General features: G+C 36.3%; 3 protein-coding genes across 4 annotated transcripts; 2 read left to right on the top strand and 1 right to left on the bottom strand.

Annotated features, from left to right (window-relative positions):
* The first annotated feature begins 3,422 nt into the window (after positions 1–3,422).
* On the top strand, positions 3,423–4,178 carry LOC110942083 (glycine-rich protein 23-like). Its single transcript, XM_022183790.2, has one exon. It carries the CDS (start codon positions 3,455–3,457, stop codon positions 3,953–3,955), a length of 501 nt encoding a protein of 166 aa, XP_022039482.1. The 5' UTR covers positions 3,423–3,454; the 3' UTR covers positions 3,956–4,178.
* Positions 4,179–4,538: 360 nt separating this feature from the next.
* Positions 4,539–5,287, top strand: LOC110942085. The gene is made up of 2 exons (XM_022183793.2): positions 4,539–4,804; positions 5,068–5,287. The coding sequence occupies exons 1-2, from the start codon at positions 4,584–4,586 to the stop codon at positions 5,186–5,188; spliced, it is 342 nt and encodes a 113-aa protein (XP_022039485.1). The 5' UTR covers positions 4,539–4,583; the 3' UTR covers positions 5,189–5,287.
* On the bottom strand, positions 5,185–14,824 carry LOC110942084. 2 transcript variants are annotated; one of them, XM_022183792.2, is made up of 14 exons: positions 14,492–14,824; positions 14,345–14,385; positions 13,968–14,144; positions 12,455–12,546; positions 11,692–11,885; positions 11,425–11,606; positions 9,624–9,956; positions 9,039–9,103; positions 8,206–8,254; positions 7,972–8,125; positions 6,812–6,896; positions 6,648–6,717; positions 6,422–6,562; positions 5,185–5,639 (listed from the first exon to the last, which is right to left on the bottom strand). In XM_022183792.2, exons 1-14 carry the CDS (start codon positions 14,607–14,609, stop codon positions 5,340–5,342), a joined length of 2,001 nt encoding a protein of 666 aa, XP_022039484.1. In that variant the 5' UTR covers positions 14,610–14,824; the 3' UTR covers positions 5,185–5,339. The 2 variants fall into 2 exon arrangements, with proteins under 2 accessions (XP_022039484.1, XP_022039483.1); XM_022183791.2 differs by having other exon boundaries at positions 13,968–14,150; positions 14,492–14,823.
* Between the last annotated feature and the right edge of the window lie 972 nt (positions 14,825–15,796).

Here is a 15,796-nt window from a genome sequence, read left to right as displayed (position 1 = left end):
ATGGGCATGAATACTAACATTATTATGGCATGACGACATGAAAGAATTGGAACCACACAAGCATGGACCAAGCATGGAAGGCTAACGGGTCAAGATGAGGCAAGGAAGCGGTTACGAGCACAGATGCACAAGGTAAGTGACTTCCGACTCACTTCTTACTATACTTAAGAACTTTCTTGTTTATGAATGAGGGGAAATCATGTATGGTATGAAATGAATGAAGGTATTAAGATAAGTAGCGATCTAGATAGTTGAAGGTAGTTTGTGGGACCAAACGGGTCGAATAAATAAGAAAAAGTGAGGTAACGGTAATAAATTTGTAATGATTAAGGACCCGGGGTAGGGATTCTTAGTCTAATATGTAAGGATTTGTTTTACGAATGTTTAGGATCAAGTTTCAAGTGAAACGGAGGTAAAACGAACAATTTATGCGAATTTTAGTGTTAAAGTGGATAGCTGATCTGGGCATCACCGTAGCTTACGGTGCCCACCGTAAGCTACGGTGGGAGCTGGGATTTTCTTTCTGCCGTAAGGCAGTTTAAAGTTGCTGTAAGGCTTTTGGGGCCACCGTAAGCTACGGTAGCCACCGTAGCTTACGGTGGAGGTCAGATGTAAATGTAAAGCTTATGGAATTCTTTGTTTTTCCTTCGAATTCGGACCCCGTGAATCTATTCCAAGCCTCGTTAAGTCTTTATAATGTTCCTCAACCCTACCGAAAGGTTTGGTAAGTTACGGGTGAGTACGGAACTCATTCTTAAGATTCGAAACATACCCGAAAGACGTTTATGTATATACGTTTAATGTTCGAGTTAGTATATATGTATGAATGCATTCATGTAATTCTGCAAGTATATATGTAAGTATGTGAGTAGGTATGTTATATGTAGTTATGTATGTATGTATGTATGTATGTGAGTAAGTATGTATGTACGTAGTTATGCATGTATTGTATACGTGGTTTCAATACATTTAAGTATTGACGTTACTAACAGTGTGCCTCGAGAACGAAATGTAGTGCAGGTACTCTATTGAAGTTTCGCCAAGGATTAGCGTTAGACACCTGGATGGAATGACTAAATCTAGAAAGATAACAGGATGGAAAGTATATATGGATTGAACGTAACGAGACTACATGATTAAGAATCTTGTTTGTATATAATGTATACTAATGTTACGAATGTATGCGGTGGGTGCAGGTTGTACAAATCACAGATTATCATCATGAGAAGTAGCGATCAAAGAGCGAGTCACAAGATAGATTGTACGGAAATACTTGAGTGTGTAAATTGATAGACATAAGTTATGGTTCTTTTTTTTTTTTTTTTTTTTTTTTTTGTAAATGAGTACGAATGATGCTTATATTGTAAAAGAGTTATTTTATAATGAACTTTCAAGTAAGTCAAAACATTATAATGAAATAATTTTATGGTACGTACTTCCGCTGCGTCTTTTCGGTTAAAACGTGTTATGGCGTTACAGTATGTTATATGTATGCCTCATCAAAGATGGTTTTATATCTTATTCTAAAAACATTCATAAAATTAGATTGAGCTTGATCATTTGTTATCATGTAAAACAAACAAACATATTAATAATAATAATAATGTCTATTGTGTTCTTTATTAAATTTTATAGAAGTAAACGTTGTATTTAATTTAAAATAATTAAGTGGAAAATCGTTTGATTATCATTTCCATCTAAAAACCGTTTTCGAGTATTTAAGGGCACAGACCCCACTTTGACATTTTATGCATAACTTTAATTATAATCACATGGACCAAAATTATTATTATGAAAAGAAGCCCCCATCTCCAACTCATAAATATAAGCTTGAAAAATTAGAATTTGTAACCTCTCTCTTTTAAAATAATAATATATTTAACTTTTTCAGAAGAGTAAATTAACAAAATCGTCCCTGAAGTTTGGGCATGTTTGTCATTTTCATTCAAAACAACTTTTTTTGTACATATTTCATTTTTGAGATTTTTTGTCATTTTCATCCAAACGTCTGACTTCTTTTTTTTTGACAAAATTGTCCCTGAGATTTGAGATTTTCTGCCATTTTCATTCAAATATTTGATAGAAAAAAATAAAGCAAACTAGATGTTTGAATGAAAATGACAAAAAATCTCAAAAGTAAATGACCATATTGTACAAAAAAAATGTTTTGGATGAAAATGATAAAATGCCCAAACCTCAGGGACGATTCTGGCAATTTACTCTTTTCAGAAAATTACATTTGTAGGAGAACCATCTACTTTTATTTCCGGGGATTAAATGTACTTTTAATGCTGTTTTGGGTAATACACGTACTATAGGTATAGGGTCACAATGACAGAAATTAGACATTCACCAAATGTTGCTTTTAAAACCTTGCTAGCTAGCTATCATGTATCTTTATGAGAAATCAAAGTTTTAAGGTTCTGGGTGAAACTAAGATCCCAATTAAGACCGGAACTTAAAAAGAACTCACGTTGTTTATGTTTTCAAGCTTAGCTACTTAAAACCAACTCGTTAATAGTTCGAATCGAACCGATGCTAAACAAGCTTGAACATCTATTAATACTTTTCCAATAAACAAGCTCGAGCTCAAGCTTCACTTATAGAGCTCGATTAGGCTTACAATCTTAGATAAACAAAAGAAAACTTCTATATAACATATTTGATATACATTTACATAATATTGATTATTATATATAAAAATATGATAAGAATATATTAAATAATATATATTATATTATATATAAAATTTATTATTATAAATCAACGATGTATGTAAATATGTAAGAGGTGACCCAAACCCAAAACGAGCTCGAGTTTGAAAAACTACTTACAAGTCGAGCTTAAGGCTGGTAAATAAAACTTGAAACGAATCGCATTATATCTCTTTTGAATTTTAAGTTAAATGAGCTAAAGTTGTTTACACCCTGGATCATGGGCGAAGTATAGAAAGGGGGTTGGGGGAGGACCACCTGAACTTTTCGTTCTGTAGTGTTATATATGTAATTTTCGTATAGAAAATTTTGGGTAGATACGTTTTCGACCCCCGTTGTTCGGGTCAAGCTTCGCCACTGCCCTGGATATTCGATCTACACACTTTTGCACTTTATTGTAGTTATATGAAGAGTAAAAATTTGTTTTAGGGTTATGTAAGTGTATATGTATGGCCTACTCCAGTTGTCCGGGTGGGTGAAGTCTTGATATACTCGTGGATTTTGTCAAAGAGACAGTTAGGGGAATGCATTGCAATAATATTTCAAGAACACCATTTATTTTCCTCACATTTTCGTACCTTTGCATTTATTATTATTATTATTAGAAACTCTGTCTTTTCATTGGCTGTTTACTTGTACTGTACAAGTGTGTTTTGCATGCATGTCCATGACACCTTTGCCCTATATAAACAAACAAACAAGCATTCACCTTCTCATCAACACCTTCTGAATTCATCAACATGGCTTCTTCTCCTAGATTCTTTCTTCTTCTTCTTCTTCTTGTTCTTGGTGTTTTTGGTGTTCTTCTTTCCACTTCCAGTGCCCGGAAATTGACTTCGGAACAGTCTTTTCGTGACGAAAAGACGTTCTATAATGGTGGCGGCCTTGGAGGCGGAGGTGGCAGTGGATTCGGTGGTGGTGGCGGATTAGGCGGCGGTGCTGGCGGTGGTGCTGGTGCTGGTGCTGGTGGAGGGTTAGGAGGTGGTTCTGGATTGGGAGGTGGAGGAGGGTTTGGTGGAGGTGGTGGTGCTGGTGGAGGTGGTGGATTAGGAGGTGGATCAGGGTTTGGAGGAGGAGCCGGTAGTGGTTTTGGTGGTGGGGCCGGGCTTGGCGGAGGAGCAGGTGGTGGTGGAGGGTTTGGTGGTGGTGGTGGTGGTGGTGCTGGAGGTGGGCTTGGTGGTGGGTCTGGTGGAGGATTTGGTGGTGGTTCAGGTGGTGGTTTTGGTGGTGGATTGCCTTGAGTGCATGCATGCATAGGTATAACTACTACAATGTGCATTGCATAGTAGTGAGTTGATTGCTACTAAAATATTCTATATTCTATATATATTGTTTATGTTGCAATGTAATGTAATGTAACACAAGAATGTTGTTTTTATTATAATTATTTATGATTAATAATGTATCAAATTAAATGGGTTGTATATTGAAAAACTATACATAAATGCATTCAAGCTAACCATATGATAAACAATGTTATTGACTTAATTTTAACTTTTGACACGAATCACATATTTTCTCTTGCGCCTTGATGCAACAACTCCATGCTCTTACGCCAGCTATCAAATTCACAGCAGTTCTGCACCGTCTCACGCAAAAGATGTCTTATTAACGCATAATGGCACCATGTATCATTTGTACCATTGATCTACATTACATTTACTATATACACTATTTAAAAAAAAAAACTAAAAAAAATCAAAGACATTTTGATAGTTTTATTAGTTAACAAGCCAACTTCATGAGGTGGATAGGCACGTGATAGAGTGTGAATTCCAAAAGATATTCTAAACCCCAAAAACATTATCCACACATGACTAGTCCAAAGGCATATACATTGTGGGAATTAAACAGAATTTTAATGAAAAGATGAGGTCTATCCATCACCACCACCACCACCATACACCACCACTATCCACCCTCTCAAAATGGTCCTCTAGACATACACCACCACCGACCGGAGTTTTACGACGACACTTTCCTAACCATGTGAGGACTAAACCCATGGCTGTCACCTCTTCTCATCTGGTGGTTCTTACTGTCAATTCACCCGCGGCTGCCGGAGATATCTCAATCTTGATTCCCACAAGGTTTCCTCAATACCCTCTTTTAGTTTTAGCAAGTGCATTTATGTGTACTCATGTATAGGTGTATCAAACATAAGTTATGAACGGGTTGGGTCAGGTCAGGTCGGGTTGACCCTATGATTAAAGTAACAATAAATTTTACGACTAAAGTAACAATAAATTGTACCTATAAATAAAATGATTTTAAAGGCTTTATGTAATTAAAAATAGACTTTAGACGACTTTCTTTTTAACTCGGTTTTTGATGTTTTTTTCTTGATTGACAGTGTCGCGTTCATCTTTCTTTACTGGATCGCCAACTTTGTCGTACCAGGAATTATCATGAAGGATCTCCAAGCAGACGACGCAAATAAAGATCAAAACGCTAACGATCAAAATCTTAATTGATTTCACAACTCCAAGTTTTCATTCATGTAACGGTCTTTCAACAGTAATTTACAGTTGGTTTCTTTTGGATATGAAAAAAAAAAAACAAAATTAAATTTAGCTCATTATTTCAAGATAAATTTACAATTAAATGCAGATGTAGTAAAAATAATTATACATCTATCCAATCATTTTGAATTGAACTAACTGGTTTCTCAGCTGGAGATGCATTTCCGGCTTTTGGCGGTTTCTTTGAAAATAATGAAGTTAACGATTGACGTAATGGGTTTTCTTCCACGCTTTTCGGGTCTTTAGGTGGTGTTTTCCCATGGCTCTTATCCTTGTTACCAAACACAAGGCTTAGCCTTCTAAACCGACCCTTTTGTTCACCGGTTGTAGCCGTATCATCATGCTTTGTGAGCCTAATGAACTCGTCGGGGTTCAATACCATCATCACCACATTGTCGTATACCTACCGCCACAAAATAAATGAAAACAAATTATGTAGTTAATATCGCGATATATCACCGATATATTGGTTATCTGTCCTCTAGTAAGATATCGATACAAAGTATCGGTACCGATATTATCGGCGATATTGACTGATATTGGACCGATATATCACCGATTTTCCCGATATCAGTACCTTTCTTCTTAGTTCTAACATCCGTCTTTCTTCTTATTGTTGCTATTAGTGTTTTAAGTCATAATTGTTAATTATTTGTGTTAAATGTTAGTGTTTTAAGTCTTAATCAGTTCCTACTTGCTACAATTGTTGGTGTTTTGCAAGTCGCAAAAGGTTAATTTGTTAATGGTAGGAGAGTATACTGAATTGTTAGTGTTAAATTGCTAAATATATGAACGAGTAAATTACTTTTTGAGTCCCTGTGTTTTAGTGGTTTTAACCACTCGAGTCCAAAATCATAAAGTTAAACGCCCTGAGTCCCTAGCCATTTATTTTATAACGTTTTGAGTCCAACTTTGTTCATTTTATAACGGTTTGAGTCCAATTTTGTTAAAAAAAAATATTGGACTCAAAAGGTTAAAATTTGGGCTCAAATGGTTATAAAAAAGCGTCTAGGGGCACAGGACGTTGAACATTTTGATTTTGGACTCAAACCGTTTTAAAACCACTAAAACACAAGGATTCAAATATTGGTCCTTGACCGATATCCGATTTTTTACCACATTAACCGCTTAGAAAATAAATAACAAACACGCACACATTCATACACATATGAGATATTTAGATACCTGACATATATCATCAACTTTTTCAAACCAATTTTTTCCTTGACAAGTCGCGACGATGTAGTCTTTGCATTCGAGAAACAGCTTGTACAGATACTCGTTAGTTGAGGTTTTTGTCTCTGCAACCGCGCATCCTGAACACAACTGAAAATAAAAATAATTTACGTTATTTAACACCAGTGTGATAGTATATATATTAATGAAAAGGGTGAAACGATAGATGCGTTACGAGAGAAATATATAGTTGCTCGAAAAAATCAGAAGGTGCGAAATCCTCTAAGCCATGCAGAATGTGTTCTCTACAGATATATAACGATAGACGTTTATCAGATAAAGGGCATGAAAAATAATCAAAAATGTTGTGACGTGTTAAACTATTGTCTTGTTGCTTACACAGACAAATCTTCATCGTATAATGGAGACTGTTTGACAGCGGGTACCGGTTTTGCAGTTTCCCAAATCTCTCTCCACAAATTTCCTAAGCACCGACATAGAAACAAAATATCATACAACAAGATTTTCACGTCTGTCTGTTTGGTTCGATGAAACTGGAATGGAATGGGTAAGGTTAGGGCTGTAAACGAACCGAACAAACACGAACAAGGCCTTGTTCGTGTTAGTTCGTTAAGGAACAAACTTGTTCATGAACTGTTCACGAACGCTTACCGAACGGGATTTCTTGTTCGTGTTCGTTCATTACGGAAACGAACATGTTCGTGAACTGTTCACGAACACTTACCATATGCTAATGAACTCTAACAAATGTTCATGAACATAAATGAACACAAACGGCGTTTATGAACACAATATTCATTTTAGAATAAAATCTGTATTTTCATCACAAACATTACGAAGAATCGACAAAAAATAAATAAACACTTAAGATAATTATCTAAACACAGTTGGCGTGATTACCAAAAACATGATAAACACAAAATTAAGAGTTTGTCAAGCTTTAACACAAACTAAAATTGAAATAGTGAAATGAGGGATGTTGTAAAAGGCATATAAGATAACTAGGGTTTCAAAATTTTAAAAACTAGAAATAATAAAACAAAATACAACATATAAAAACCTTTAAACAAACTAAAACAAATAAATATTAACGAGCAAACATAAATGAACTCATTACCGAACGCTCACGAACATAAACGAACACATTACCGAACGTTCACGAACATAAACGAACGAACGCAACCTCTGTTCATCTTCGTTCGTTTAACTTAACGAACGGAATTTCTTGTTCGTGTTCGTTCATTTACTAAACAAACAAACATAAACGAACTTCCCGCCGAACGGTTCACGAACTGTTCGCTGAACGTTTGGTTCGCTTACAGCCCTAGGTAAGGTAGTAGAATAACACAAACGCATACATATTTACGGACGTTTTCAAAACAAAACCAACTTTTAAGTAAAAAACCGCAATAAAGCACTTGCACGTACTGTTGAACAGATATAGTGGAAGAGACGATCATGCGTTTACATAACCAACTTATGTATTCTTTAGTTGGAATTGGTTATGTATTGAACTTTAATCTCTACTAAATATATACCTTCTTTCTGCATACGCATACTTAGGTGTCCTCTAGAAGACCCATTATCACCATCCAAAGAATCTTTGCTTACGTCATCTGTAGCGGGTTCCATCCAATCTGGTGGTGAATGCCATCTAACAAAATCTTCCAATATGCACCCCGGATTTGCAGCCTAAAACACATTGACCGAAAACGCTATAGAGTTAGCTAGAAGATTAATAATATAATTTTTAATTTATATTTATTACTCACCTTGAAAGCCTGCATGTCTGAGAGAAGCTGAGAGCACCCAGCTCCAACACTAACCACATGGAAAAAAAAAACAATTTATTTATAATGACATAACATAATTGTTGAAATTCGACATAAAAGTACAATTTAAACAAAATATTTTATAAATAAAATTCGTTGAGACCTTTAAATAATAGGCAAATTGGATTTAAATAATCCCAACTTGCTCAATTTGGCCGATAATAATCTCAACTCAGTTATTGGCCGATAAGAATCCGAACTGGTCCACTTTTGGCCGATAATAGTCCGCCGTTAAAAATAGCTTAACGGAGTTAAGCTTTTTTCCGAATTACAAACCGATGTTTTATCGATTTTGATCAGAACGAGGATACGATTCGATTTATGTAAAACTTACCTCGAAACGGTGCTTCAAACGACTTGATTTTTGATAATCGGAAGTTTAAACACCCGAATTGAAGCACCGTTTTCGTCGTTTGGAGCAGTATTTCGAGGTAAATTTTATATCAATCAACTCGTATCCTCGTTCTGATCAAAATCCATAAAACATCGGTTTGTAATTCGGAAAAAAGCTTAACTCCGTTAAGCTATTTTTAACGGCGGACTATTATCGGCCAAAAGTGGACCAGTTCGGATTATTATCGGCCTATAACTGAGTTGGGATTATTATCGGCCAAATTGAGCAAGTTGGGATTATTTAAATCCAATTTGCCTAAATAATAAAGTAGATACAATTTAAAGGTGCAAAAACATAATAGTAAGAGAAGTTAAGAAACTACAATATCGATCTTTCAAAATAAAATATAAAGACTTATGAAAACTTTTAATTAACTGACCTCCCTGTACGTAATATAAATTCCTCGGTCTCCTTAACAAGATCTTCTGTGAGCAAAGGCTGTTCCTGTAAGCTCACAAATGAAGATACTTTTATATATAAAAATCAAAAGAAGCATCGTGAAAATACCAAATTAAATAAAGAGTAAACTGCCATTTTGATCCCTGTGGTTTGGTCAATTTTGCCACTTTAGTCCAAAACTCAAACTTTTTGCATATGGGTCCCTGTGGTTTCAGTTTTATCCATTTTGGTCCAAAAATGAAATCAGGTCATATTTGTCTTATAAAATCCTGTTATTTTGTAATTTTTCGCATGGGCAAAATGATCATTTCTTTTTTATAAATAAATACCATATTTTATAAGACAAATATTACCTGATTTGCCCCTGAGGAAAATGACAAAATTGCAGGATTTTATAAGACAAGTATGACCTGATTTCATTTTTGGACCAAAATGGCAATAAAACTGAAACCACAGGGACCCAGATGCAAAAGGTTTGAGTTTTGGACTAAAGTGGCAAAAGTGACCAAACCTCAGGGACCAAAATGGCAGTTTACTCTTAAATAAATTTATGTATTAATCAAACCTGCATAACGGGGGCATATACGGGTTCACCAGTTTCCAACATTGTTAAGTTCTCACATTGTGTAGCAGCTCCTAATCGAAGCACAAGCTCTCCGGAGCTAACTCTAGCATACATTAGAGCCGTTTCTCCATTTGAAGGTGCCATGTCATCATTAATATTGGCTTGTTTCAAGACGGAATCTAGTGATTCTGTGACGATTGCACGGCGGTTTTTCCTTGAAATACAACAGTTGATAACTTGCATTTGTTGATACAACAAACAGCAATTTAAATCGGGAGTTTCATCAGCAGGGATCCCGGGAATATGTTGCCCTTCAGACCATAGTCTCCTTATCTGTTGCACACAAAAAAATTCAGAAGATATTAAGCCTAAATTAAATATAGAGTAAACTGTCATTTTGGTCCCTGTGGTTTGGTCACTTTTGCCACTTTAGTCCAAAACTCAAACTTTTTGCATCTGGGTCCCCGTGGTTTCAGTTTTATTGTCATTTTGGTCCAAAAATGAAATCAGGTTATATTTGTCTTATAAAATTCTGCTATTTTGTCTTTTTTTGCAGGGGCAAAATGATTATTTCTTTTTTATAAATAAATACCATATTTTATAAGACAAATATGACCTGATTTGCCCATCAGGAAAATGACAAAATTGCATGATTTTATAAGACAAATATGACCTGATTTCATTTTTGGACCAAAATGGCAATAAAACTGAAACCACAGGGACCCAGATGCAAAAGGTTTGAGTTTTGGACTAAAGTGGCAAAAGTGACCAAACCTCAGGGACCAAAATAGCAGTTTACTCTTAAATATATATGAATTAGATTACAGCGGTAACGTCATTGTCTTAGTAATCATAATCAACACATTTTATTATTTCTAAAACATCTTACAGAAATGTCAAATGAACAAAAGAAGTGATCAAGGGTAAACCGAACCCGACCGAGTCCATTTCACCCATACTGAAAGATCACCGTTCTAACCCAAACTAGTTTTGGCTCGTTATACAACAGTCCCAATCTTGCCACCTCTAAGTACAACAATTTAATAAGAGTTAAACGTCATTTTAGTCCCTGTGGTTTGGGCCATTTTGCCAATTTAGTCCAAATGTTTCATTTTTCCCCTGTGGGTTCAAAAAGGTTTCACCGTTGCCATTTTAGTCCGCTGGGTTAACTTCATCCCCTTTTTCTGTTAACGAGAAGGGCAATTCGGTCATTTTATATGTAATTCTGTTAACTAGAAGAGCAATTCGGCCATATAAAATGACCATATTGCCCTTCTCGTTGATAGAAAAAAGGGATGAAGTTAACCCAGTGGACTAAAATGGCAATGGTGAAACCTTTTTGGATCCACATGCTAAAAATGAAACCTTTGGACTAAACTGGCAAAATGGGCCAAACCACAGGGACTGAGATGGCATTTAACTCATTTAATAATTAAACATGCTATCATAAGTGATTTATATAATGTCATACAAAGATGAAAGAAATGGATAATAATAGTAGTAATACAATATAGGAATGACCGGATGGGATGGGATCGGTACAGTACCCGTACTGGTCCTGAAAATACCAGTACTGAATCTGAACAAAACTGGGTACCGAATATTATGGTACAATACGGGTATCAGTACCGGTATTTCGGTACGGTACCCGCTTTGGTACCACTTGGTTTTTTTAACCTTTTGACCACTCGTACGGGTACCAAATACATAAAACTGGTACGAGTACCAATATAATACGGGTACCAAACCATAATATCATAATACGAACTAGTACTATATATAATTAGAGCAGCTCACTTACTTCAGCAACAACCCTACACCAAAACGATGCCATTCTCCGTATAGTTTTCAAGCATCCAATGGCTTCCGCAAGCTCTACAATAAAGCTGCCAGGTGGCGCACCATGAAGGTCTTTTATTAAAGATGCAATTGTTGTATTTATCTCAAATTTACGGTTAGTTTTCCTTCCAGAAAAATGCCCTTCTGCAAATATCTTGCAAAATGTTGAGAAAATAATCAAAGAAAAATTGGCAGATATATATTTCTTTCATAGAAACAAAATATCTACCTGCGCCAAGAAGTGAGTTTATAAGAGAAACGACTTTTTCATCAGCGCTAAATTCCGTATCGTTCTTATCTTCTTTATCCCTAAGTACTAGTGATTTCACTGTAGAGAAGTTTAAACCGGCTTTCTCTCTCACGGGTGACATGTCTCTTGATGACATTAACAGATCTTTCATTGACCTGACCATTCTGGTAGTCCTGTAGTTGACCAAAAAAAGATTTTTCTCATATCTGATAACTGAAATCGTCTCATATAGACATCACAGACGCGATGTACATCGTTGTTAATGGCGAATAGCGATAAATAGCGATAAGGTACCTACATGCTACATAGCGAATAGCGATAAATAGCGGGTGCTATTTTATAAATAGCGATACACTAGAAATTTAAAAAAAAATTATATGTATATTATATCAAAATATCCTGGTATATACGCTATTTTATATGTATATTTAACAAAAACCTAAAATCCAGCTATTTTATAGTTATATTTAATCGCTATTTATATTTAAAAAATTAAAAATAAATAAATAAATAACTGAAATCCCGCTATTTATGGCTACATACCCTGTAGCGACCTTCGACCTATACGCTATTCGCCATAGCGACCGGCGACCGCTATGGCGATGTATACTATTATTCATTTCACTTTTTTTAATATAGAACGAATACGAGAAAGAAAACTAGTTGACTTACAAGCTCACGTAAGTAAATTCACTAAAACCAGGTGAAAAATTAACAAAAATTAATTGAACGATAAACTTACTCAACACCAATAGCCAATTGCCTTAGCACAGCTGCTGATGGTATGATATCGATATTTGAATCATCTGAACCCAAGACACCACCTTCCGGTTCCTACAAGATATGAACATCACTTTCAGTTGTAAGTGACAAAAACAACACAAAAATACTCCGATCATTTCAAGAATCAATCTCAACATTCATTAGCTTACAACCAAGTCACTAGTCAACAAATATTCAACAACTGTATATTTATATTAAAAATTGAGCAAGATCCAAAAACCAGTGGTGAAGCTTGAGATTTCCGACCGGGGGGTCGAAAACGTATATACCCAAAAATTTCTATACGAAAATTACATACTCTCCACCACTGAGCGAAAAGTTCAGGGGGTCGGCCGCCCCCTCCCGCCCCCACTATCCTTCGCCCATGCAAAAAACTCCATCTACAACCTTCATCAAACTTTGTTTGTTTTGATAGCTAGATCTACAATGAGGTTACATATAATACATTCCGTGTGTTGCCCATCGTACAAACTAAAGTTCTTCCTACAAGCTGTTGGGACTACTTCACGATCCAAAACTAGTTACTATAACTAAGTAACAAACAAACAAACAACCCAATTATAGCAAGTCGGGCCCCAAAAGGGTAAGATGACGGCAAAACCAGTTACTATAAATACAATATCCCTAAGTAGTTAATGCGGTAAAATATCGGATATCGGTCAAGGTCCGATATTTGAGATATCGGTTATCGCTTTGGGATATCGGTAATTTTAATATCATGCTAAATTTATATATATATAGCAATTTAACACTAACAAATGTAACAAGTAAGAAATGACTAAGACTTAAAACACTAACATTTAACAGTAACAACTAACAATTAAGACTTAAAACACTAATAGCAGCAATAAGAAGAAAAATGGACGGTAATAAGAAGAATGGTACTGATATCGGGAAAATCGGTGATTTATCGATCAATTATTGGTCCTATATCGGTCAAACATCCGACAATATCGCTGATATTTTCGGTACCGATATTCTGACTAATATTTGTACCGTTATCTCGGCAGGGGACCGATAACCGATATATCACTGATATATCGATTGATATATCAGGATATTAACTACAAAGCAATATCCACATATAAATCACCGTTGTCAATAGCGAACGTATAGGTCTAGACTCGCTATTAGGGTTGTAGCGATAATAGCGACAATTTATTTATTTATTTTGTTTTTTTAATATAAATAGCAATTAAATATAGCTATAAAATAGCTGGATTATAGAACTTTGTTAAATATACATGTAAAATAGCATATATACCAGGGTATTTTGATATAATATACATATAATTTTTTAAAAAAAATTTCTAGTGTATCACTATTTATAAAATAGTTGCCCGCTATTTGCTATGTAGCATACAGGTACCTTATCACTATTTGTCGCTATTCGCCATTAACAACTATGATACCAATACACAAATGCCCCTAACAAAACTAAAGATTTTAAGCAAGATCTTGATTTGTGTTACCTTCGACATCGGACTTCTACTCGGTAACAACACATTGTCATCAAACATTGTAAAAGACATCGTTGCATCATCACTTTTATCCGCTTCCTGCACCCCCTTTTTCCCAAACCTCATGTTTTTAAACCTCTCTTGCCAATCGTGTTTCGTCTTGATCGGCTCCGGCCTCCACCTCGCATTCTTTTCCTATCAACAAAAACCCAGTTCAACCCACTAAACCCAACACCAAATCTTCAATCTAAACTAAACACCCCATTAGTCAACGCTATTGGATTCCAAATTCCAATTCAATTAACCCTTTTCTTGAATTGTCAAACTAAACATCATGATCTAACTTCAAATTAAATTAAAAACAGAAACAGAAACAAAAACAAACCCACCTTTGTAACGATCACATCTGTTGGGGAATCATTGGTCTCATCTTCAAAATTGAAAATAATAATGGGTCAAGATCCAAATAATAAAGTGAAAGATAGAAACTTTACAGCATATATGAATGAAATAGATGAAATTAAAAGATGGGTAACCTAGATCGGGGGAAGAATCGGATTTTTTGATGTCAGTGAAGACTTTTTCGGCTTTAGCGGCGGCGGAATGGAAGGCGGTTTTTGCTTTAGAGACGAATCCAGTTGAAGACGCCGCCATTTTCTGCAAGATTGGGGTTACGAAAATGAGGGCATGTTTGGAGGGAAAGCGTGTGGTGTGGGTTTGTATGTTTGTTTGTTTCGCCCAAATTGATTGAATTGAAGAAGTTGAAATTGGGAAGAAATCGAAATAAAAAAGAGGGTCAGAGTGACTAGTGCATGAGTAGATGCTTATGTGGGGATTTGGGAAACTATGGGGGAGTGAGTGCGCCTCTCGTATTTGATTTGGATTTTTCAACAGGTTTATTTTGACATTTGTTAGGATATAGGTATGTTAGGCTATAGGTTGTAGTTCGATCAGGTAAAGTGGTACACCCATAGGCTAAAGGTCATCTATGTATTTTTTTTAAACGGCCAACGAATCCTCCAAATGGGCTATTGGCGAAATTCACCACATCGAGATACACTCGCCTTCCGAACCGGGGAAAACCCTCACCTAGGGCCGAAGCCCGTGAACACTCGCCCGAAGGCACGACAGTGCGGTGAGGTAAAACCCGCTCAGTTCAAGGATCGAACTAGCGATCGCCGCCTACTCGCCTAGTCTCCCATCATCACCAGGTGCCGCAGAAACTAAATGCTAGGGGTAGGAGTTGAACTTGCGTCACTTGGAACACAAGGTCTCTCCCTTACCACTCCACCACTAGCTCATTGGCAAAGGTCATCTATGTATACTAGAGTGAAGGGGGTGGAAGCGGCAAACCAAGCGGGGAGGTGATTTGCCGCGCGGTGAAGGTGCCGCAGTCCCAATATTGACGCTCCGTGAAGGCTGTATGCGGGGACTACTTGCCGTATGCGGGGAACATGAGGGAGGAGGATGTAATGGTGGGGCCCACTATCTTTCGGTCAATCATGCATTTAAAAAAAAGTAGATTGGGTGAAACCACCCCTTAGGGTGAAGGGAGTGGTTACCTATTTGGAATAGGTAAACTCTCCATTCACACAATCAGACAGTGGCACGTCAATTCACCTAAATTGTTTACCTAATGCTCAAAAACGTTGGTGGTGGTTTACCTAATGGGGTTTAAGTAAACTATTTAAAAAAAAGGAAAAATGTGTGATTGGTTGAGAATAAATGGACCACACCACACACTCATCTCTCTCATCTTTCCCTCCTTCTCACCGAGTCGGTAAAGGTTCACTGATCATCCATGTTCACCGAGCGGCCAAGAGTGAGGGGGGGGGGGGAGG

The sequence above is a fragment of the Helianthus annuus genome, chromosome 5, assembly GCF_002127325.2.
Source record: "Helianthus annuus cultivar XRQ/B chromosome 5, HanXRQr2.0-SUNRISE, whole genome shotgun sequence".
NCBI classification, from domain to species: domain Eukaryota; kingdom Viridiplantae; phylum Streptophyta; class Magnoliopsida; order Asterales; family Asteraceae; genus Helianthus; species Helianthus annuus.
Note: the sequence above shows the minus strand (reverse complement) of the source record. Positions and strands in the feature narration are given on the sequence as shown.